The sequence below is a fragment of the Nasonia vitripennis genome, chromosome 2 (genome assembly GCF_009193385.2).
Source record: "Nasonia vitripennis strain AsymCx chromosome 2, Nvit_psr_1.1, whole genome shotgun sequence".
NCBI classification, from domain to species: domain Eukaryota; kingdom Metazoa; phylum Arthropoda; class Insecta; order Hymenoptera; family Pteromalidae; genus Nasonia; species Nasonia vitripennis.
The window spans coordinates 15,934,457-15,957,812 of record NC_045758.1 but is presented as its reverse complement, the minus strand read 5'-3'; the positions used below and the strand labels follow the sequence as shown (position 1 = coordinate 15,957,812).

Here is a 23,356-nt window from a genome sequence, read left to right as displayed (position 1 = left end):
GCATGTGGTTAGTTCCGTTGGAAGAAAACTGCGGCTGTCTTGCTTTATTAAAGGACTGGCACGTGCGCAGGATATCTCGACGATCGCCGTTGTTTTCTAGGAGGGACACAAGCAGAGACTTTTGGAAAGACTAAAAAATACTGACTATTGTATTTCTATGAGGTCAAACGGAGAATTTTTATAAAATAGATCGTTACAATCGTGGTGCGTCAAGTGAAAAATGTATGTACTCTAGAGACTAAATTAATCTTTGCTTCGTAACCTTTTGATAAACTTCGTACACGGAGGTACCGTCGATAGCAGTACTATGTGGGCCGTGAACTGCAAGTCTTTGGTGTAAGTTACGGGTTCGAGGTAGAAGTTGTATACAATGCGAGCGACCAACGCTTTCATCTCGGCAATGGCGAACTTTTGTCCTGAGGATAAAATAAGATTACGATCGTGATAACGAAAGTGACTCCATTGGCTTGCGCGTAAAGATACTTACCGATGCAGTTGCGGGGCCCGTGGCTGAAGGGCAAGTAAGAAAAGGGATGACGCTTGTGAACTTCTTCCGGCAGAAATCTGTCTGGGTCGAATTTCAATGGATCTGGCCAGTACTTCGGATCTCTGTGAACATCGTATATGGGGACAAACACGTCGGTTCCGGCAGGGACCATGCAATTTTCTGAAAATTGAATTATTCGATCGTGTACAGTTGCGATTGGTTAATCAGAGATTTTTATATGTGAATGATGAAATTGGAGTTTTACTTAGTTGTATGTCTTTGATTATAGTGCGAGATATGTTTGGTGCAGTTGGAAAGAGTCTCAGAGATTCCTTGACACATCGTTCTATGTAATCCATCTGTTGAATTTCCGTCATCGTAATTCTGCCTCCGGATGCGCTTAGAATTCGATCAGATTCAGCTCTTGCCAATTTCTAAAATTTTATTCGATCCAATGAGTAGTATAATTCGAGTATTTTATCTAAATTGATTGCTTATTAATTGGTACACCTACTTGGACATCTTTATTTTCAGCCAGAAGTAATAACATGTAGACCATTCCCATTCCAGTAGTGTCGTAACCCTGTAACATTTTCATCGTCTTGGTAAAGTCAGTACAAAGTAAAAGAATTAATGTAAAAAGTATTCACCGCAGCTGTAAACGTATCCACCTCCTCTTTGATTCCTTGCTCGTCTATCAAGCCCTCCTTTTCAGCCAGTAACAAAAGATCGAGCATAGCCAATCTTTTCTTGCGGCCTAAAACAGCGAGTAAGTGAAATATCGTTGAATAAAAGTAGTGACTTTGAATTACATAAGACTAGATAGACATGCTCCTAATTACCTCCATCCAGGAGATTCGTGTCATCCACGTCATCGACGTAGTTTTGAAAGGATTGATGTTTTGTTTGATTGTGATATTCTCTCCGCTCTTCTATTATCTTTTGAATGATACAGAAAAAAAACTTTATTATTCTATCACTCTAAAATATTTTGAAACAAAATCAGTATTTGCTGTATAAATATGCATACCTTATCCGCAAAGCCACGCAGACTCTTGATGCAGTCTAAAATCCTGCGCCCCCTACCAAAGTATCTTAGCATCCAGTTTTGAATGTATGGCCTAGTCGCCCTTCGATTGTAACAAGATATTCAACATTACTATTTTGAAACTCGCATTAAAAGGCTAGATAACTCTAATTTTTCTTACCTGTACGCAACGCCATGAAAATAATCTTCAATAGCCTTTTTGTATTCTTCTGCCTTATCTCCCATCGTATTGAATTTAGTGCCCATTGCCGCCTCTATTTAAAAAATTTTACGTTTTCGCAATTCAACAAGCAATAAATAAAATATGTTTGCCACGCAGACGAATAGCTTACCAATAATAATGCTCAAAGTGAGATTCGAGCAAATTGGTATAAGGCTCTCAACAGTTTCGTCCCCTTTAGTTTTTAAATATTCGACGAAGCGTTCTCCTTGTTCGGATGTTATTTCAATATATTTTTTTATAATATTTGCATGGAACGCGGGGGTGATAATTTTTCGCCTATGCTGCCATTTTTCACCTGAAGACATGAGGTATTTAGAACGAAAATTTGAAATTACGAATGATTGCAAATCGCTGCAAGCTCAAATACTTGACATACCTGTACCCGTAATCAGACCCGTTTCAGCCCAGAGATGAAGAGGCTTGTACATGAATCCCTTCACGATATTGACTTTATCCGATAACAAGATCTACAATCGATCATCAAGGATACATTATGTAGAACAACTGTTATTTTTTATATTAAAAAAAAAAGGAAGAAAATAAGTTAAAATAAAATACTTTGAGATCGTCCGGGTCTTGAGTTAGAATTATAGCACTAGTACAAAACCAAATTTTTCCGAATGGATAGTACTCTTTCATTTTAACGTGCAAAAAGTTCCAAAGATCCACTAGAACCAGTAAGAATTCCTTAACACAAAATTGTCGGCGCACTTTTCATGATCGAAAATAAAAATTTAGCTTACCCGGGCCTTTGTTGAGGAGCAAAAGATTTCCGAGAATAGGCAACGGCGTTGGTCCAGGTAATTTGTTTATCAATTTTCCATATCTACCATATCTGACGTATGCGTGAAACCCCACCACACACAATACCGCAATCAACAAATACAACAACATGACTGATCACTGTCCTTTCAAAGTACCGATGTATAATATCGCTAAAGATTTGAAGTATAATTTCGCACACCAAGCCCAAACGTTCGACTCATGAGCAGACCGATGAGTGGACGCCTCCGCTGTTGATCTCCGAATATATAGCGAGAGATTCCCCACTCGGTAATCAAATTTCAAGAACTTTGAAAAAATAGTAGCTACATGTATGTATTATTCATATTTTTGCCCATGACGCTAATGACAAGCGGGAAACATGCAGAACGCTGTCACCATGTAATTTGACCGGAATTTATAAAAACTTTTTGTTCGATGTCGTGACTACAGCTCTCTCTCTCTCTCTCACTCAATATATCAATTACACATTTGTTACACATCAATGGCACATTTGTTTTTCTTTGGATTTATTCCGGATTGAATGTTGTAATCTCTATTTTTTTTACGAATTGATCATACAATTTCCAGCCTGGAATCATCCGCGATCGTATTTTGCAACTTTTGTTGGATGGAATATATTTAAATTAATCTCTGGTAAGAGTCGCTCTATTGATTTAGAAGGGTCTCTGGCGATAACTGATTATAATAAACATTGTTGACTTTTCTTTTACACTGTTTAGCATAAACTTTTTATTCATTCAGAACGAGATTCTTCTCTAAGGACTTTTTTTTAAGCTCTAGAGTGGAATTGTACAATATGCATCGAACCTGCACGACGAGTATACATTGCAGTTAATTCGCACGATTATCGATCTATACTTATGGTGCGCATATTGGAATGTGTGAATTTCGTGATTTTATATATTTTTTAAACAAACAAACATCCTATGTGTCACGTCCGGTGACTAGCAATAGTATTAGGATCTTTAATTTTGAATCTAGTTTTTATTTATTTATTTTCGACCGTTCAAGGATAGTCGGAATAGCGCTGCCACCAGCCGTGTATCGTGCAACAACCGAATACTAGATAAATTTGCAGAGGCGATCAACTCAGAGAGAGAGAGAGAGAGAGAGAGAGAGAGAGAGAGAGAGCCCTTTTGTTAATTAAACAATTGACTTAACGAACTATGGTAACGCGAACGTTTATTCTTCGGATACGGTGGTTACGGGATTGCTTCTGTCCTCCCCAGGGAGTACTCAAAGGATAGAATGTGTTTGAAAAATAATGCGAGACAGAATATATATTATAATGGATGACAAATAATTACTATTTATTCAATGCTTTGACGGTACAGATGACAGTTCACCTACGCCTTCCTATAATCATAAACAAATGCTAGTGATGTAACAACAAACAAAAAATTTGAAAATCATGTATGTTTTCTTGGTCTTATTAATTAAACTTTCTTTTTTGAATAAACGATGACAAATCGAATTAGTCGGAATAATTTGAAAAAAACTGTGAAAAAATTGTCCCGGTATTAGGATCGTATTGTCTTTATTTATGCATGATGCATAAATTTCCCATTAATATCAGAGAACTCATGTTATCAAGATGACCTATAGAAAAATAAGAGTCGCTTTCCAATCATTGAGCGACGAACCTACCATAACTGGTTTTTTTCGAAGAGCGTCTCAAGACCATAGTTTTTCAGTCTATGCTCGTTTCAGCTTAAGGGGACCTAACCACCTTAAAATAATGTTTGTTATGCTGTCATATTTAAAAAAATAAAATAAATAAACTGATAGATGTTTAAAATACATTATAATATATGTTATATATAGTGAAAACGAAAAAAAAACATTTTTAAATATTTTTTTTATGACCTTATATGCTCAAAAATAGCTATGCTAATAAGCATGCTGTTTTTTTACTGACCGCAGGATTCAAAAGCTTTTTCAAAATCTTACACTCGGACCATGAGAACACTCACAACGAACAAAATAACCATTGATTTGTTGTAATATGATGCTTCAGTACGCTTGAATTTTGCGGTCAGTGAACAATACTTAATCATCTCAATATTAACTTTTGTCAAATAACATTAAATATCACAGTTATAAGTATTTTCACTATTTTTTTTATTAATATTACATTTTTGTTCAATATATATCACATTATTCACTTTTTTACACTTTTGCAAACTTTTGTGTTCATTACTGACTGAGACTAATAGCGACTGGTATAGTTGAATACTTTTTTGATAACTTCTCATAATACTTTTAATTATCTGACTACGTCTCAATACTTATTAGACCTCTGAATACGCCAAGCCAAATCTGTAAGCAAAACATATAATCTTAGAATGAAAAATTACAATTAAAAAATTTTAAATGTTGTATTTGTGCTTTTTATACACGCCACTTACAATTAAAATAAAATTACAGTATCCGCCACTGACATATTCATTATCAGCAGTGGGAATATTCAATTGCCTTCTCAATCTTCGTGCTTCTTTTGAATTCATTTCTGTTTGTTTTTCAGCTTCCTTGATACGTAATTGGTCCTTTATCACTGTAGCAGATAATGCATTTTTGCCAGGTTCAATATCAAGGTTACACATGAGAAATAATAATCCTTTCCAGCCAGTCGAAAACATAATGCACGCTATATATGCTGATATTTCTAATGTTTCAAGTCCAACAAAATTAGTCTTTGGTGCGATGTTCCATAAAACATTATTGAAGGACTCGTTAGCATTCTTAGTCTGTCCACCTAAACATTTTCTAAGAAGCTCCGGCTCAGACAGTTTTTTAAACACATCTTTAATTTCATCTAAAATTGCTTTTGGTATTGCTGGAGGATGGAGATAATCTTGTTCTTTACCTTCTGCTAATGCCTTTTGATATTTGCACCAAGATCCGGATCCAGTAGGACAATACAGATGTTGGGGATTTTCATGAGTTGAACCGTTATGAAAAAAAATGGCCCAAATTGCTCTGGGCATGTCTTCTAAAGAATCAGAATTTCCTCTGATAGCATTTTCATAATATGTTTGTAGTTCGTCTATTAGTTTATCTGTCAAGCGCCCTTTTCCACCAATTTTCTTTTTATCGGAAAGAATCATTGATTTAATTTTTTCTTTTAATGTTCTTCTGCACGTGGCCACAACACTCTTTCTTCGTAACTACTACATGATTACCATACGGCTTTGCTTCCAAAATTTTTGAGAATGTTGAAGAATCTCCATCGCCCAAATAAGATACGTATTTTACATCATACTTTTCTACTGAGCGACAGAAAATATCCACAATGGCTGAAGATTCCATTGATCCGGATGAGCCAATATGATTTTTAGTGCACGATGGTAAGTGCGCAATAAACCATTCTTGCCATTCTGGAGTCCCTTCAGATCCATGAATTTTTTCATATAAATTGCACTGTAAACAGTATGAGGAAAGCACTTCAATATCAATGATTTTTCCACTTTCTTGTCCAATAATTATAAAAACACCATTGTACGATCTATGACCTCGACGCTGCCATGTACCATCACCTTGAACACCTATGTTTCGCGTACAAGCTACAACTTCGTCTGAAGTATTTGTCAACTCCGATTCATTCTCTGACATATCTCTTCCTGTTCTAAATTTTCGATACTTAATCGACGAATAGCTTCTTGATTGGAATCATCAAATTCAACAGTTTCTTTGCTTGAATTCTGAGTAAGTTTGATTTCCTCTTCAACGGCATCAGTCATGAATTTATGAGCAACATCACAGGTAACGTTTAATAGCTGTTTTCTGATTTTAGTAAAACTTGAGTTATGCACTGGAGCAGGAAAATCCATCACTCCACAAAAACAAAAACTTCTGAGGCTTTCAAGGCCACCCCCAACTATTCTCATGGCAAGAACACTACGTCTGTTTAGTTCATAAATATTTGATTTTTTACCAATGTTCTTGCAATTAAAAAAAAAGTATCATGTTTACACTTATCACAAGTAATACTATACTTTCCACCCAATCCACTACAACTTTCTTCATACATTTTGATATTTCCACCACATTTACACACTAAATTATTTTCAAGAATTGTAAAAAGAAGTCTCATATCAAAAATCCTATAACCTTCAAAACTGACTTCTGGATAGTAATTTTTCTAAACAAAATAATTTTATGCAAATCTGATAGTGAAAACGTGATCAGCGACCCCAAAAACAGTAGACAACCGATCTGTTATCAATTTTTTACTTGATTTTCAAAAGTCGGTTTAAGGTGGTTAGGTCCCCTTAACCTTTTTTCGATCCGAAATCGTGGAAAATCACTTTGTCCGCATATGTGCGCTTGTTTGTGACGCCTTTCTCGAGTCGGAGACACGCATTATACACTGCGGAGAGTAAAAACTGTCTTAAAAAACGCAGCCAAAGCTTTAATAAGCAGCTTCTTCTTTCAAAGCAAGAGACATAAGTGTTTGCTACAAAGTTGCAATATTTCCAGCGATTCCGGGAGTGGAAGCAAAAAAAAGATCGTTTCCGGATTCCATACGCTCGGAACGGTTCGTCACAAAAGCAGCCGAGAAACGACCGTAAAACGTCCGTAAAAAGGGCTCGCGCGTCTTGCAATAACGAGCTTTTCGTTATACTCGCTCGCCGGAGCTAATTGTCGCGACGGCGCCGTGGGCAGTCGCGCGCTGGAAAACGCGGAAAAGGGATGGCTGAGTGAGTTTTTTATTCTCGGCGCGCGTCGCTGCAGAAAGCAATAAAGATTTTTCGGTCGAGCGGTGCCGGTTAAAATTAATTAGCTCACGTCGTTCGTGCGCCTTTCCGCGCTGCAGCTTCTCCGCGAACGAAAGTGTCCCGCCCCCTCTGCCGTCGTTGTTGATCGGGACATTAGCGTTGGACTTTCCGTCCGACTGTAAGAAATGCAATAAAAAATTAAAAATTCCCTCTGGTTTTTTGTTTCAGGTGAGTGCCCGCCAATCAAAGGTCGTTCCGCTGACGTACAGCACCGTAAGTACTGACTGCGCACGCGGATTAGTCTAACGATCTCTCATTTTTTTCACACATGTACAAACCTATGTGAGAAAAATACTACCTGCGCGCAGTAGGTACGAGGTAAAAAGATCGAGCATTCATGACGCGGTGGTGAAAGAAAACCGCAGCAGGGGGTATAAAGCCGTATGGCGTCATTAATAGCGGAGTTGCCGCGAGGGAAGCCATCGCGACGATAACGAGAGCATATAATACTATACCACGACGGCCATTTGTGGTTATAACGAACGCGAAAGTCGGCGCTCGTGGATTTTTGCGCGTATGGTATAGACTCGACGGAGGTAGGTCGGTCGGGCAGTACGAGTAAACGGCATTTCAGAACGAGCCACCCTCTCGCGCGGGGCAAACAAAGACTGTCTCTACTTCTCCGTATTTACCTTCTCCTCGAGGTATAACAGCGCGCGCGCGTTTTTCTCTTCCGCCTCGCAATTCAGCGAAGAAGAAGCCGCTGCGACGGCTGTAAAACTCTCTGCGAAAATTAATCAAGGAGGTAGCCGGAAAATCCTACGACTGCGAGGAAGAAGAAGAGGAACGTCAGACTGCATAACGTATTATACACCGCGAGCAAATAACAACCTTCTGCAATAGCAGAGACGGAGCAGCGAGTCAAAGTTTTCGACGGGCCCGGCAGCGATCAATTTCCTAATTAAAACTTGCGGCAGTTCGCTCACACAGGCGAGTCTCTCACGCAAGCCGATGCAAGTGACATTTAAGAAGAGACTGCGCTGCTCTGCTTGGTCCTTCCGGCGTGTGTCCACAAAGCCGCGGTGCATATAACTAACAACACAGACTGAGAGAGACGTTCACCGCCCGAGTTTCAATCAGAAGTTGGCCTTCTCTGCCGATAGTTGCTCGATTCGACGGTCAGCCGCAACTTTTGTCTCCTTTCTCGCGTGACTCTCTGCCAATATACACGTCCGCTTGTGCGCGATGCAGTTCGGATGGAGGAGGAGCAGAGGGCACACGTCTATATATCGATCGTATTATGTATCGATTTCGTCCAAAACTCGAGACTCTATGATTTGCCGATCGCGTGCGACAAGTAGGTGGCGATCGCATGATTCAGCAACAACGCGCGTTTTCCTTATCCGAGAGCGCAGAGATACCAACCCCCTTGTCTTTTGCTGCGCTTGCGTAATAACCCGTGCGGTGCGGTGTGTTCTCGGAAAACCCGGAAAGACGCGGAAGCCGATATGCGGACCAATCGACGAGAGCTGCTCTGGTATTCATACGAGCAAACTTCGTGTGCGTCCATAAGGGCGTATACAGAGCGCGAGAGAATCCGAAGATGCGCGCACGGAGCTGCGACTGAATAGGTATATGTATACACGTACGTACATATCGGCGGGGCTTGATTCACGCGAGCCGCGATGATACATTCAGCCCTCGTATACCTGGCGAGTCACGTTGTTCGGGAGATTCCCGGAAAAAAGGGGGGTTGAAGGGATGTGTAGCCTTACGCGCGTGGGGTTTCTCGTGTCCGTTTGCTCTGTATGTGCGTGTGCGTGCGTGTGTGTGTGTGTGTGTGTGTGTGTGTTCACCTGCACGATGACGCAAAACTATAGGGTTTCCCCGAGGGTGATATGCGCCCAGCATACTTTCTCTGTTTTCGATTCATTGTTATACGCGGTATATGGCCGAATTAACAGCACCTTATACATTCGCGTGTCCCACATGGTTCGCGCAATTCGAACAATAGTCCGAATCAGGCCAGCGATGTAACAATCAAGCCGCGGCGTTTCTTCCCTTATATCCAGTCCAGCGTTGTTCCCTTATATCCAGGTCCCTCGTTATTTCAGTAAACACGCGCGCGCCGCACACAGGCGGAGAGATAGTGCCAAGTTCAATCAGCCCACTCTATTTGCCCAGCGCGTATCGGCCGGCGCTTTACGCTCCAGTAAATCCTGCTCTACTCGCGCGCGCGCGGCGCGTATAATCGCTTTAGCCGCGGGAAAAGAGTAATGCGCGTGCAGCGGAGACTTCGGAATTCAGCGCGTTTGAAAATTTGATTCGGCGAGCTCTGCGGAGTTAATTGTTCAGCGAGAGCTCGAGAAGAGGGCTCGACGCCTAATTAAAAAAATCCTGCAGGGAGAGAGCGAAGGAGGAAAGCCGCGTCGCAAAAGAAAACTCGAGAAGCGCACTCCCCCTCAAGAGAGAGAGCGAGTGTAGTGTGCGCGGGCGAGTGGTTACGCAGAATGCGTTAAGCGGGTGCGCCACAGAGAGGAGAGAGAGATAAGTCTAGACGACGAGGACGGACCCTTTTCTCTCCGACGACGAAGCGCCCTGTTCTCTCTCTCTCTCTCTCTCTCTTTCTCTCTCTCTAGACTCGGGCTGGATGAGTCACAATCGTGCGCGCGCATCGCGGCAAATCAGCCCCGTCGTCCTCGTCCTATCTCTCCTGAGAATCGTGCCGCGCGCGCGTCTCTCCATGCCGCTTTATGGCGGAGCGAGATAGAGGCGGCGGAGGACGATGAAGGTTGTCGATAGTGCGAGAGAGCCTGGCTATGTAGTCGGCTTCCTTTTTTTCGCCAGTGCGGAAGTCTCCTCTCTCTCTCTCTCTCTCTCTCTCTCTCTCTCTCTCTCTCTCTCTCTCTCTCTCTCTCTCTCTCTCTCTCTCTCTCTCTCTCTGTGTGTGTATTCTATACTCGCTCGGCTCTACGATTCTCCTTGGCTTCTCCTGCGATAATGTTTGCCATGGTATGCACCTATACATATACATAATACAGTTCTGTGTGTTGTTCAGTTGTTGCTGTTGTTGTTGTCGTTGTGCTCTGTACAGAGAGAGTCGTGTTTTTTCCTAGGCTCTCGCGAGAAAGGATATTATCAAAGTTTCGCGCGCACGACAGAGTTTATTTATAGAGCACTTGGGCAGATGGCCGCGGAGATATATTCGCGGCATTTGGAGCTGAAAGAAATATAATGGAGCGAAGCGTCAATACGGAGCCGCAAACAATATAATGGAATGAAGTTCGCGCGCGATGATTATTGTGCGCTCGCGTATACACATAGAGGGCGGGCGATAAATTTCCTCGGCGCCTGGTATTCCTTTGCATTGCGGGGGATACGTAATCGGCTAACTCGATAAAACCCCGCCGCAGATCCGCCCGCAGGTATACACACACGCGCATAAACTACCGCGAGTATAACACACGCTTTCCGCGTTTCTTATACCCATGGGCACGCGTGTTATGTGCTTACATGCGCGCGCGTGGTACAGTCCGGGGCAAGATTTTCCGCGTGGGCGAAAATTAGAAGGTACAACGATACCTCTCATTTACACGTGGTCGGGATTGTTAGCGTTTATGTATAGTTGCTGATGCTATACGTATATACGTGTCTGTGTGTCCGTATACTGCATTCATCCGAAATCCCGCTACGCGTGCAGCTTGCCAGTGTAAAATTTTCATAGGCCGCGCGCAGGATAGTACACAAATGTATAACGGAGCGAAAGTTCGGTTATTACAGCCGAGGTCAGCGGGAAGTATATACCGATACACGGCATGCCGTACACACAATACACTCGAGGCGAAAGGAGCCATCGAGTGGATTAAGTTCGACTACGTATGCCGTGGGCGGCATTGTCTCCCCGATGACGCGCGATTACATAAACATCGCCGCCATAAGCAGGAGTTTTCCAACAAGTTTTTGCAATCTGTTTATGCAGCAGAGACGGGCAGAGGAAGGTCGCTAACTGTGTGTATTTTCGTAGCGACGACGCAAAAACCGAGACAAGAAAACTTTGGTAATTAGCGCGCTATAATGTTAAACAAAAATCCCGCTCGTTATTTCTCTCTCTCTCTCTCTCTCTCTCTCTCTCACTCTCTCGCCGGTGCACTCGCTTTGCTGCTCCGAAGCCGCGCGCGAGCGAGCGCCGTAGATGAAAGGCAGATTACAGTTGGCTTTTACGGCTCGCTCGGTCGAACTGCGCTCTCTGCGCGAGCGCAGCGACGAGAGTTTCGCAAGCAAGTGCAGCCCCTTATTATTCCGAATGCGCTGCGATGCGCGCACGCGGGACGAAAATATCTCGCGCTCGTAAAAAGCGTGTTCTCTTCCGCGCAGCGCTATGTCTGTATTATTCCGCGCGTATTCGATTGAAAAAACTGTTATCGTCGTGTGGTGTCAGCGTGCAATAGCTCACTGCACACCTTACATGTGCATTGAGAGTAAGGTCGATGAATTTTCGACGAAGCAACTTTTACTTTCGACCGGCGACGAGTCCGGCGTTTCGCATAAATTCATGCGGGCGTGTCTGCGCCGCGCAGTGTATACACCGCATTGTGGCGCCTCCCGTACATCACGGTGTATGAATTTATATTATGGACATGTATCGATTTTCGCAACGTCAATACGAGACTTTAAACAACGCGCGTGCAGATAGCGACGAGGCACTCTTCTCTCTCTCTCTCTCTCTCTCTCTTTCTCTCTCTCTCTCTCTCTCTCCCTAAAATTCTCGAAAATCCCGCGGCGAGCTCGAAATTACACAAATAACGCGGCTTTCCTGCCGAAAAGCACGGAATGTGCTCGCTCTCGTCGTGTCATCGCCGCAGTTCTATAAATATAGCCGCTCGCGCTCTCTAGACACGCGGCTGCAGCACACGCGCGAAAGTCTCCGTATAAATACTCGCGAGCGCGTACGCGTGCGGGATACGCATACGCGATAATTCACTCGACAGTGTATGAGAGAAAGAAGCGCATCTACGCAGTCTTTTTTCGTATGCAGTTGTCGTCGTCGTTGGTGGTACGATCGACGCTTCCTGCAATTATTTTCAGATTTCTTTTCTCTCTCTCTCTCTCTCTCTCTCTCTCTCTCTCTCTCTCTCTCTCTCTCTCTCTCTCTCTTTCTCATTCTATTCCGTACATCGGAGTCCGCGAGAATAATTTATAAATATATACACATCAGACGAGGAATAATCCTGCGCGTTGTTGTTCTCCTTCCGATGTACAGAAGTGAACGCGGCGCATTGTCGATGAGGCTTTGAAAAAGTAATCAGAGTGGAAAATTAAAGTCTTTCTACGCATGCAATATTCAGAGCAAAGAAAGCTCGGGACTCGACTGCGTGATGCAAAATTCATTACTGTTCTGTATTTCCATTCGCATTCTTGCGTGCATATAGCTATACTTTTCCCGTGCGCTCGAGGGCAGAGCCTGAATAATTTATTATATCTCTGTACCGAATCGCGATTTTCCTATCTTTCCGCGAATCTGGAGATGAGTTGTCAACAACCCTGTACGATCGAAATGCAAATCGTTTGCTTACATCTCGATGTCTATGCTTTTTTGGCTACTGTCGCATCATCGGCGTCTGTAAGTGGTTGGCACGTAGTCAATGGATCATTACGTAGCAGGCACACCGTTGATAACTACGCAAGTAGTTTTTCTATGTATTCAGGTTCGCTCATTATTCACCGTTTTTTATTCAAAGTTCCTTTTTCTGTAAAACGATAAGTCGAAGCAGTCGCGTGGATATCAACGAAGGACTTTACGAAAAAAACTACTTGTCTGCTCGTATATAACTTGTAGAATAATTGATGCCTTCGGAATGTTGCTTGGAGAACCAGAAATTATCCCACGGATTTTCGCGAAATTTCAAATTCAAATCTGTGGCAGTACAGCGCGCACTTTTTTCGAAGAAGACGATGGCTTAACGAGCGCAACTCGCGCGCGTTGACGGAATTACGCTGTAGATGAAAGGACTCTCGCGCTACGAGTATATAACCCGGATTCGCGCGCAAGGACAGCTCTTTAATTCGCTTTTAGATCTTTCCTGTGCTTGCACGATGTTGCACGCGCTTACTTATTACTCGACTTCCATCGTTAATGCAGCGGAGAGGGTATATTTTCTCTCGAGTCGAGTCATTAGACCAGACAGCGTTACGCTTCGTTCTGCGTTTTTCGCAGGGTACTTAATCCTTCGACGCTTGTTTTGATCCGCGCGTCCCGACAGCGCAGAAAAAGTATGCGCGATACGCAGCAAAATGAGAATAACAGTCTCTAGGCATTTTTCTCTAGCGTCGCGGCTCGTCAACCAGCAATTGAATTACCGCGTGAATCATGTAAGTACAGCGAGCGTCGTCGCTCGAAAGCTAAAATTATCGAGTTGATTAATTGATACTTTTTATATTAGCGGTTGTTGCGTAAGCTTTCCGAACGAAAATATCGGTATAGCTTCGTATTCATAGCTCACGAATACATCCCGAGAGAATACCGGAAACTTCTGCTCTCTTCTTATAACTCTTTCGACAAGTTGAAAACGAGTCTCCAATAAAAATCGCTAATGGATGCCACTTTTCCCCTTGAACGGAGAGTGGTATTACAACAATAACAATAATAACGCCGGCGCAACCTCACCGTCGTATTATTCTAACGGCCAACCCTTGAAAGTGCATCAGCCCGCATAGCCGGCGCGCAGCTGCATTTCTAAAAGCCAACGACTCCTTTTCCTCTAAATTTATCCAGCGAGAGGAACCGGTGCGCGCTCTGCTATCTTTGGATCGCGATTTTCGAGGGGAACCAAAGTCGTGATAGCTGCGCGCGCGAGTTTCACGGCAGGATGGAGAGAAACTCGTCGAGAGGACAATCGAATTCCGTCGAGAGCGGTGAAAAGGATCGTCGTCATCTCGCGGCGCGCACAGTCTATTTTTAAAAAGCTGACGCGGCCCGATAGTGCTTTTTTCTCTCTCCGTTACAAACGCGTTGTACATTTTTGCGATTGTGTGTATAATTATAATGCGTTGTTATTAAATAATAATAAATAATTTCCAGGAGATTTGTTCCCACCGTGCTCTTCGTCAAACTCGAGTGTACCTCGCTACGTCATCGAGCGCGTCGACGATTGAAAGCAAAAAACAAAAGAAAAACTGAAATTCCATCGCACACGACGCATCAGAGGTCGTTTACGCAGAGATGAGCAACGATAATCCCCAACCGATTACGAGCTCGGGATTACGCGCTATGGCTACATGTGTATAAAGGACTGACTCTCGAGAGAGGGAGGGAGGAGATCCCCGAAATTTCGGGGAGGGCTGCGCAGCGTCAGCTGATTAACCTCCGCGTTAATAAACACCCGCTGGGATGTACGTCTCTGAAGACAAGGGCAGGCGTGACTCGTCGTGTATAACGGCTCAAAAGGTCGTGAGCGCACACTTCCGCCTAATGGGCTCATCGTACCAGCTCTATTATTTGTATAGTTTTCTCTATAGACACGTCGTACTATGTGGGTAGCTTCATCCTCGCTATAATTCATCCTTCCGAGAGTATAAATAAATATCCTCCCTCGTTGCTCTCGAGACACACGCGCGGCGGGCAGCAATGAGAATAAAACTTACGCGATCGCTCGTAAAAGTAAACGGATAAGGCTTTACCGAGCGAATCGGCGTTCTCCTTTTTTTTACATTCATCGGCGCGCGTAAAACTCCTCTCTCTCTCTCTCTCTCGCAAAGATCATCCCCCGTGTCCGCACACACGTAGGCGCGTGAAAAAATAAAATCACACCCGCGCATCGGCCGTAAAAAACCTCTCTCTCTCTCTCTCTCTCTCTCTCTCTCTCTCTCTCTCTCTCTCTCTCTCTCTCTCTCTCTCGCGTATAAAGCTATGTGCTGTACACTAGAGGGGAGCTGCGAGCAAAAAATTGTAAACGCGCCGTCGAACTTTACGCGCGTGTAAACAAAAAGCTGATTCAGAGTGCTCAGCTCTGTGACGCAGTGGGAGAAAAGGAAGCATGCGCCATCTGAATTTCATATCGAGCGCGATTTATCGACGAATTACGATATCGAGCGAGAGTATGCATTTAACGAACTAGGTATAGGTATGTTTGTAGGTCGTGCGTGCGAGAGAGGCTATAATCGGAAGAGAACAAATCAGCCGCGAGAAAACGCGTCCGCGTCTCGTCGTGACATCTGATGTGATGCAGTTTATACGCGTAGCTTTCACGAGCTTTCTAAACCACAGCGATGCTTTCTTGGCGAATAATCTGTCGATGGAGCTTCGCCTATACGCGCATACTTCATTGCGCCAATACAGCGATAACTTTTTTCCCCGTTATTATTACATCCCGGAGATTTTTCCGCGAGTCTAGCAGTGGAAGTCGTTAAATTTATCAGTGATTTCTTGCGCCCACCGCTATACACAATGGAGAAAACGTTTTACGGCTCGCTCGGCTTTTATTATTTCTGCGCGGCGGCGATTCCGGATATACACGCCATCGGGGCCGAGTTTGAATTTTTTTAACTTCGTTCCGAGAAAGCGAAAGTCTGCCGCCGCCGGTTTACAGTCGATAACGGACTTACGTATAATTCAGAGCGAAGAAAGTCTCTGCCGCTCGAAAAGCGAAAAAAGCCCCATTCTGCGTTTAGCCCGCGCCCCCTCATTAACCAGCCGTGAACGCTAGTAGTGTGCGCGTAAAAAAAAACGTTGCTCTAGAGGAGGGGACGTACACGTCGCGGGGGAGTCGTATGGAAATTTTAATTGCGGCGCCGGGATTGCCCGTGTATGTATTTTGAATATAATTTTTTTTTGCGCTCGTTAAACGAAACTCTTTCTTTGTGGCTGGATTGAATTGGCAGCGTGTGTGTGCATTAAAATAAACTGTCGGCGATCGAGGTGGAGTTGGCGCCTCATTAAAAATGCAACGGTCGCCAAAAACGCCGATAGAGGGAGAAAGAATCGAGTGAAAAAATACACATTGCTCGCTCCTTTTCCTGTGCAGGTGGCGTGGCTCGGAGCCAAAGAGCATTATCAGGCTAACCGCGTATAGCGGCGCGTGTATTATGCAGCCGGAGAAGCGCGCACCTGCGTCCGATCGAAAGGTTTCAGGTGTATAGTGCAGTATGCATAGAGTTCAGGCTTTATATGTGCGCGGGGAACTAATTAGCATCGAATGTGTCGGGACGGATGCAGGAAATCTCGCGCGCGGCTTCTTTTTACAGCGCGCGTGATGCTGGTGTTAATGGAGGGAGAGCGAGCCTTGCTGCATTATACTACGTAGTTAACTGAATTGAAAAATATTAGCTCTCTCTCTCTCTCTCTCTCTCTCGGAATGGGATTGGCCAGCGTAGATAAATTTGACGTAACCTAGCTGCACGTGAAATTCCATATCTTTCGCAGTAGGGTTGTCTTTGTGTATGCAATAAACGCAGGTACACAGAGAAGATAAACCAAGCGTATACAGTTCATGGCTGCATGGCTAGAGAGAGAGAGAGAGAGAGAGAGAGAGAGAGAGAGAGAGAGAGAGAGAGAGAGAGAGAACAACTGAATTCAATTTTCATCTGCGCGCGAGTATGAGCGGGAGCCCACGTCATCGCGCTCGACTACGACGACTTCATTCCGTTGTTGCAGCAGAGAGAAAAGCACCTCGTTTATAAATCGCGCGAGCGCCTTAAAAAGGAGCGGCAGCAAGATTTTCTCTCCGTCGTTACAATTACGCTGGCCGCCGTTGCAGCGTTGCAAGAGTGTTATTTCTTGCGGAGCCGTTTAATTGCGCCGAGCGCGAGACGAGCAAAAAAGACGGCCGAGCGAGCGCGCGTTATATTCCGCGGAAAAGCAGGTATACCGTAAGGATTCGAATCGACACCTCCTCTCTCTCTCTCTCTCTCTCTCTCTCTCTCTCTCTCTCTCTCTCTCTCTCTCTCCCGGCTGCAGCGGCGCACGAACAATAGTACAGTTACGATAATATAAACATCGGCTTTATTGCGCGCTCGGCCGAGCCTGCAGATGAAATCTTTCTCTTCTCTCTCTCTCTCTCTCTCTCTCTCTCTCTCTCTCTCTCTCTCTCTCTCCGATATTGCTCGACGCGATGATGACGGAACTGTTATTTCGCTCGGCTCTTGCGCGCTTTCTATTTCTGTAGATAGAGAAAGAGAGGATGCGAACTTTTCAAACGCGGGGAATAACTATAAACTCGATCTCCAATATAATAATAACCCTTGGCATTGGTTCTCTTTTCCAGACATCTCGCGATGAGCGAACAAACACGAGTACAAGCGCGCAGGCGAGCGGCACACCGACACCGGTACCTTCGCCGGTCGGCGAGGCCCCGATGGGTCGGTCCCTCATGGAGTCGGCCCTCCAGCAGGCGGCAGCCACGGCCCTGCCACCTCCGATGGTCGTCACGCCGCCGGGATACTGGCTCGACGGCACCGAACACAGGCACACCCTCGACTCGGCCGGCAGAGCTCTCCTGCCGGCCCAACCGGCCTGGCAGCCCAGGATAGACCAGGACGACACGGCCAAGTGCTACAGGCGCTTCTTCGTCGGCAGGGTAAGTTCGCATCAACTTTATATACCTATACGAATTGCGCGCGCGCGTGGCAACGATAAAAGCGCAACTCGTAATTTCTCGCGTATTACAGATAGAGCTTATCCCTCGCGCGCGCTGCAGGAATGTCAATTTGCTTTTGTAATTTAAAACACGAGCGCAGTAAATTAAAGTGTATCGCGACTGCGACGATAAAAACGGGAATTTCAACGCGACGGATTTAACGCGCGCGATAAAAACAAAAGTCTACTTATGTATTTCTTTTTTCCGAGTCGCGTCGATCGCTTTTGTCTTCGGTAGCTGCGGCGACAGATCACTCTGGAAAAATGCCTCCGCGAGCGGTTGCGCAACGTGCAAAAAATTCAGGAGTCGGATTATCGCGCGTTTTCTCGAGATTATACCGAAGAATCCCGGCGCTCCTCGACGATGCGTTAATTGCGCTCGCTATAAGAAAAGCTCTCAGCAGCGGCTCTTTCTCCAAGTTAGCCTCTCCGGGGAAATCAGGCGCGCGCGTACTCGAGAGGCGACTTCTCTCTGAAAGTAGAAGAAAAAATGAAGGAACCGCGCGCGTGCGATAAACGCACGGACAATAAAACTAATGTCCGCGCGCGCGGCAATCGGGGAAACAACAACGCGGAAAAAAGTTCACGCATCCTTCCGAGCCAATTAGGCGCCTTACGCCCTGATACCCATCTCTTTCTCGCTCTTCTAAGCAGGTACAACACTATAGTGTATACACGGATCGTCTCGGGTATAAAGAAAAAAGTATCTCCCGCTCGCGCACAGGAAGGGAAAAAAGGCATAGACCCTCGCTGCTACTGCTGCTGCTGCTGCTGCATTTCCCGCGCGCGCCTTTAACGACTTCCGCATCCTCGTCACTGTGTGTGTGCGTACGTGTGTTTACGCTCGTCGAGGGAATCCAGACGTCGCGCGCGCTCTTTTTTTCAAAAGCCCGCCGGCGGCGAGGGCTCGTGAAAGATGTATGTATACAAAGCTCGCTTTTCAGTCCGAGAGCGAGTGAGAGAGAGAGAGAGAGAGAGAGAGAGAGAGAGAGAGAGAGAGTGAGAGAGAGTGGGAGGCGAGCATTACATTGGATGTATAAAAATTTACGGGGCTGCGTTATAATTGGACGACCAGACGGCGCGATTAATTTTTCAGCCTAGCCGCAATCGACCTTTCATCGAGTGACTCGCGTGATATGTTCGACACAAAGCGAGATTTTTATTATACGCACACTGCAGTACGGTGAAGCTCTCTCGCGCGCGACATTTGATTACGATGAGCGAGGGGGAATCGCGACGAATCGACGATTTTTCGCATGTAGCAATGAAAATAAAAGAGCCTCCGCAGCGGAGACGTGGAGAGGGAATTATAAAATGAAATGCAAAGAGAGTAGTAGTAGTAGCGCGGAGTGTACTAGTATGGGTGCGCGCGGATGAAGCGAGCGAGAGAAAGAAGCAGGAAAAGAGTGTATACACCATTCCGCTCTCCGGCGGCGTGGGAGTGGGAACGTTCTCACACTGTGCGAATTCACAATGTTCATAAGGAGGCACTTCGCTCCCTATATACATACACTGCGCTTGCTCTTTTCTGCCTCTCCTTACGTTTGCCGGAGTCTCTCTCTTCTCTGATCTTTTCCACTTTTTCGCGAAAATTTCGAAAATCAAATTCCGGATATTTTACACCGTCGCTGCCCACACTGAACACCGAAAACTTCAGCTCCACGGCTTCTTCTCCTTCGCGTATGCACAGCACGGAAGTCCCGGCTCGAGGCTGTAGGGCTGCAGCGCGAATTTTTCAATTCCTCCTTTTTCCCTCGTTCTCCCGCCGTTCGTTCGCGAGAGAAAGAGAGTGAATGCGTCGGCGCGTTATTTATTTACGCGGAAACTTGAATAGCCCGCCAGACTCGCTTTCTGCCGCGGAACGATGTGTATGTACGTACGTGTGTGCGGGGGAAATTTAATATGGAGCTATGCGCATCACGGAAAGTTTACCTCTCTCTCTCTCTCGGCTTATTTGTTCGGCTATATCGTTATATAGGGGCTGTATATTGTTCGACGGTTAATTGCTAGTTTTCGGGGCCGACGATCGTGTGTGTGTGTGTGTGTGTGCAGAGAACTCGTAATTGAGCCACGGACAAATTAGAGCGATACTCAAGGCTGGGTTGAGTTCCGAAAACGATCGCGTTAAACGCCTCTCTCTCTCTCTCTATCTCGCGGGCGCGCGCGTGGTGTGTGCTTATATCGACTTTCGTATTCACCGCACCTACTTTCGCGAGAGATTACAATTTAGATAAGGACTCGTTAGATTTTACGGGAAAGGAAGCGCGAACTTAGCATACAAAGTGTCCATGCGGCGTATACCTGTGTATAGCGAAGGAACTACAGTTCGCGACCCTTATCTCTCGCGGCCGTAGCGCGCGGAGAAAGAGAATTTTTCCGCGAGCTGAAGTAAACAGAATTTTCCGACAGAGACTTATAGCCCAAGGCTCTGCGCTACTGTACCCCGCGCTGCATTGTTAAAGTAGAAGAAAATTGATATAAGTTACTTTGAGAGAGTACTTTTTCCCTTTGTTCTTAACGCCCAACCGTATAATATTATAATAATGACGGAACAGCTTCAGATCGTTTTAAAGAGAGACCGAAAATCCCGCGATCGATAGCACATTTCTACTCGTGCGTTAGCTACTGCAGCGCATCGATCCCGCATACAATGAGCCATCGCATGACTCACGCCGCGCGCGCAAAGTATAGTATACCGGCGCACGAACTATCGGCAGCTAGAAGCGAGCTAATTCCACGCGCATATAAGCGCTCTTTCAACGAGAAACTCGCGCGCGCAGTTGCATAAAACACAGGGCCCGTATTATCGTCGATTGGCTCGCCGAGTCGTTGATTATTTTTTTTCCTCGCAAAGTGAAAACAAATCATCGCCGCGCGTTTTCCAATATGTATTCGGAGCAGAGAGAGAGAGAGAGAGAGAGAGAGAGAGAGAGAGAGAGAGAGAGAGAGAGAGAGAGAGAGAGAGAGCGGCGAAAAGTTAGATTCGAAGAGTTTTATTCCCCGCGCGCGGAGGGTAAGAAAGCGAGAGTCAACCTCTGGAGAAAATCAAAGCAGTTAGTAAAGAAGGGAAAAACGCTTAGCGGGATTAATTTATTCATTAGAGGCCATCGAGCTTGCACGCGGCGAAGGTAAAGTTTAAAGCTCGCTCTGACACACGGCGTCTATAACCCCTCGTGGATCATAAATGTTGCGGGGAATCCCCGTGAAGCAAGCGCGGGTAATCCCGCGCGCTTTAAACTCTCGTAATTACTTTTCTCTCCAGGGCTTGTATTGCTGCACGCATCGATTCCCGGAGTGTGTATCGTTACACCGAGTTAGCGACTCTAATCACATGGCAGCAGCGCGGCGTATTTATAATCACCTCGAAAAAAGCATTCCGCTCACACCTGCAGCAGCGAATAAAAAGCTCCGCCGCATACAAAGAATCTTGGCGCCTGTATTAACTATATGTATACACACATGCACGCCGGTGCGTCGTCCTCTCTCTCTCTCTCTCTCTTTCGCTTATTCTCGTTCCATTGTGCATACGGTATACATAGGCGACGTCGCGTACCTGCCAGGAAAAACAATGAGAGAGCGCGACGTCGCCGCCGGACCCTTATCGGACTGGCTGCAGCCGGGCCATTATTATTCCCTTTCTTTCTTTTCTTCTATTTTCGCGTCGGAAGCGATATAATAATGGAATTTTCTTGTTTTTCTTCCGGGTGCAGCCCGCTTGTGAGTGAGTATGCGTGTGTGTGTGTGTGTGTGTGTGTGTGTGTGTGTGTGTGGATATTGACACGGGGAATCGTTGAGTGTCTCGTAACTTTTATCTATCCGCGAGGCGCGCGTCTACGAGAAAGCTATATAAGCGTCGCCGCGATCGATAACCAATCCCGCCGCGAGAGCATAACCCTTTTCTCGCGGCTCACCGTCTTCTCTCCGTCCTTGTCGTCGTCGATCACCTTCTAACCCAATACCGACCGCTATGATACGGTCCTGCGGCATAATTGCGCCGAGAACAGGATAGCGCTGTGCAGTGCGCTATCGATAATGGCTCTCATAGCCTGAATTATTGTGGTCATTGCGCAGCAGCGAGAAGGAGCCGCGTAAATCGAACTCGGCTTTGTTTACCCGGTATAAGCTCTCGGGCAATAAAACTCGAATATGAGCGCATACGCGTTCGCGCGCGGTCAATAACGATTATACGTCATTTTTTAATATGATGTTATTTTTCAGGAACACCTGAACCTCGTCGGCAGAGACTCGGACAACGGACCCGTGCTGGTCTCGATAAAGGCGGAGACGGTGGCCGGACAGGAACACTGGCGGGTCCTACTGCGACTGAGAGCCGGCTCGACCCACGAGCTCGTGCCAGCCCTCACACTCGGGCCCAATCCTTCGCCCGCCAAGATGGTCAAGGTGAGTCTCGCCCGATTGATCGTGTTACGCTACGTAATTAAAAAGAGAATTACACGAGCATAAGCCTTTTAAACTTGAACCGTAACCCGCGGTATCTGTCCGTTCAAGGTTGAGGAGCTTCCGCTTCCGATAAACCGCTATCGGCGCGCGCACATGCTCGTCGCGTAACGCACATATAAGCGCCGATAATAACGAGCGTGAAAATTATGCAAGCCGAAAGCAGTGCAATTAATTGCAATTAATTACCAAATGCTATATCTCTCCGGCATTTTCAACGAAAGCTACGCCGTGGAAATAAAATGCGTATACAATACAGTTCCCCGGCGGTGGCGGCGGGATAAGAATCGCGCGTTCCTTCGTCCTTGCGTGCGCGCGCGAGCGGGGATCAATCGTCCCGCGCTATACTAGCTGTGGTATGCGCTGATTGCACTGCTTTTGCGTCGTTAGTTTTCCCGATGGATTATTATAGCAGCCGCGGCGTAGTTTTGTTTTCGGTACAGTAAACTCAACTGCGAAGTGGGTCGCGATCGTTTGACGAGGAGGAAGAGTATAAATGCGTACGTTTGGGCAGCGCATCTGTAATAACCGCGACTTCTGTATTACGGATATCGCGTGCTCCGGAAATAGCTTTAATTGGCCGCCTTCCTATCTCTTTGATTTCCAATTTCAAACTGCCCGAGTAACGAGTTTCGCCGCTTCGTCCGGTGGCTTATAAAACATCGCATGACAATTCTTCACGGACAGGTCGGAAGTCCAGTCGCCGGTGCTGTATATGCTAAAAAAATCTTATCGCGCCGCACCAGCTCGCGTTATGAAAGATAAAGACGCTGACCAAGACATAAATATTTAACGAGAGAGGCAGCGAGCGACGCGAACGTAATCTCTATTTTCTTAAGCCGCTGCTCTGCTGCACCTGATGCGGCCGTGTCGGATGAAAGCTGTCGTCGTGTAATCCGCGAACGGCCACGTGCCCGCGTTCTACGGACAGCCTGTATAAATTCGATTTCCATCAGAGACCGTCGTCTGCAGTCTTATATTGGATTTGTAGCCCGGAGACTCGAGA

The 23,356-nt window shown here is 45.6% G+C and overlaps 2 protein-coding genes across 12 annotated transcripts in view; one reads left to right on the top strand and one right to left on the bottom strand.

The window, feature by feature from the left end:
- The window catches only part of LOC100121750 (rap1 GTPase-activating protein 1), a 148,529-nt gene that overhangs the window by 119,461 nt on the left and 5,712 nt on the right, over positions 1-23,356 (top strand). For 7 of the 10 annotated variants that reach the window (XM_031923380.2, XM_031923378.2, XM_031923382.2 and 4 more), the window contains 3 exons: positions 7,491-7,535; positions 17,522-17,833; positions 22,111-22,293. In XM_031923380.2, the coding sequence (XP_031779240.1) occupies positions 7,491-7,535; positions 17,522-17,833; positions 22,111-22,293 (540 nt within the window). The remainder of the gene's footprint in view (positions 1-7,490; positions 7,536-17,521; positions 17,834-22,110; positions 22,294-23,356) is intronic. The other 3 variants (XM_031923381.2, XM_032596515.1, XM_031923385.2) reach the window with 1 other exon arrangement.
- On the bottom strand, positions 125-2,775 carry CYP4AB15 (cytochrome P450 4AB15). Of its 2 annotated transcripts, NM_001172511.1 has the most exons (12): positions 2,502-2,764; positions 2,317-2,426; positions 2,135-2,225; positions 1,868-2,053; positions 1,696-1,789; positions 1,518-1,617; positions 1,330-1,426; positions 1,138-1,244; positions 1,002-1,070; positions 753-921; positions 488-667; positions 125-416 (listed from the first exon to the last, which is right to left on the bottom strand). In NM_001172511.1, the coding sequence occupies exons 1-12, from the start codon at positions 2,650-2,652 to the stop codon at positions 244-246; spliced, it is 1,527 nt and encodes a 508-aa protein (NP_001165982.1). In that variant the 5' UTR covers positions 2,653-2,764; the 3' UTR covers positions 125-243. The 2 variants fall into 2 exon arrangements, with proteins under 2 accessions (NP_001165982.1, XP_031778348.1); XM_031922488.2 differs by lacking the exon at positions 2,317-2,426 and having other exon boundaries at positions 127-416; positions 2,502-2,775.

Excerpts from the sequence above, each read along its gene's own strand:
- CYP4AB15 (NM_001172511.1), bottom strand. The coding sequence starts at position 2,652 with ATGTTGTTGTATTTGTTGATTGCGGTATTGTGTGTGGTGGGGTTTCAC. Across the intron at positions 2,054-2,134 it reads GGGTCTGATTACGGGTACAG|GTGAAAAATGGCAGCATAGG; the intron begins GTATGTCAAGTA and ends TCATGTCTTCAG. Across the intron at positions 922-1,001 it reads CTGAAAATAAAGATGTCCAA|AAATTGGCAAGAGCTGAATC; the intron begins GTAGGTGTACCA and ends ATAAAATTTTAG.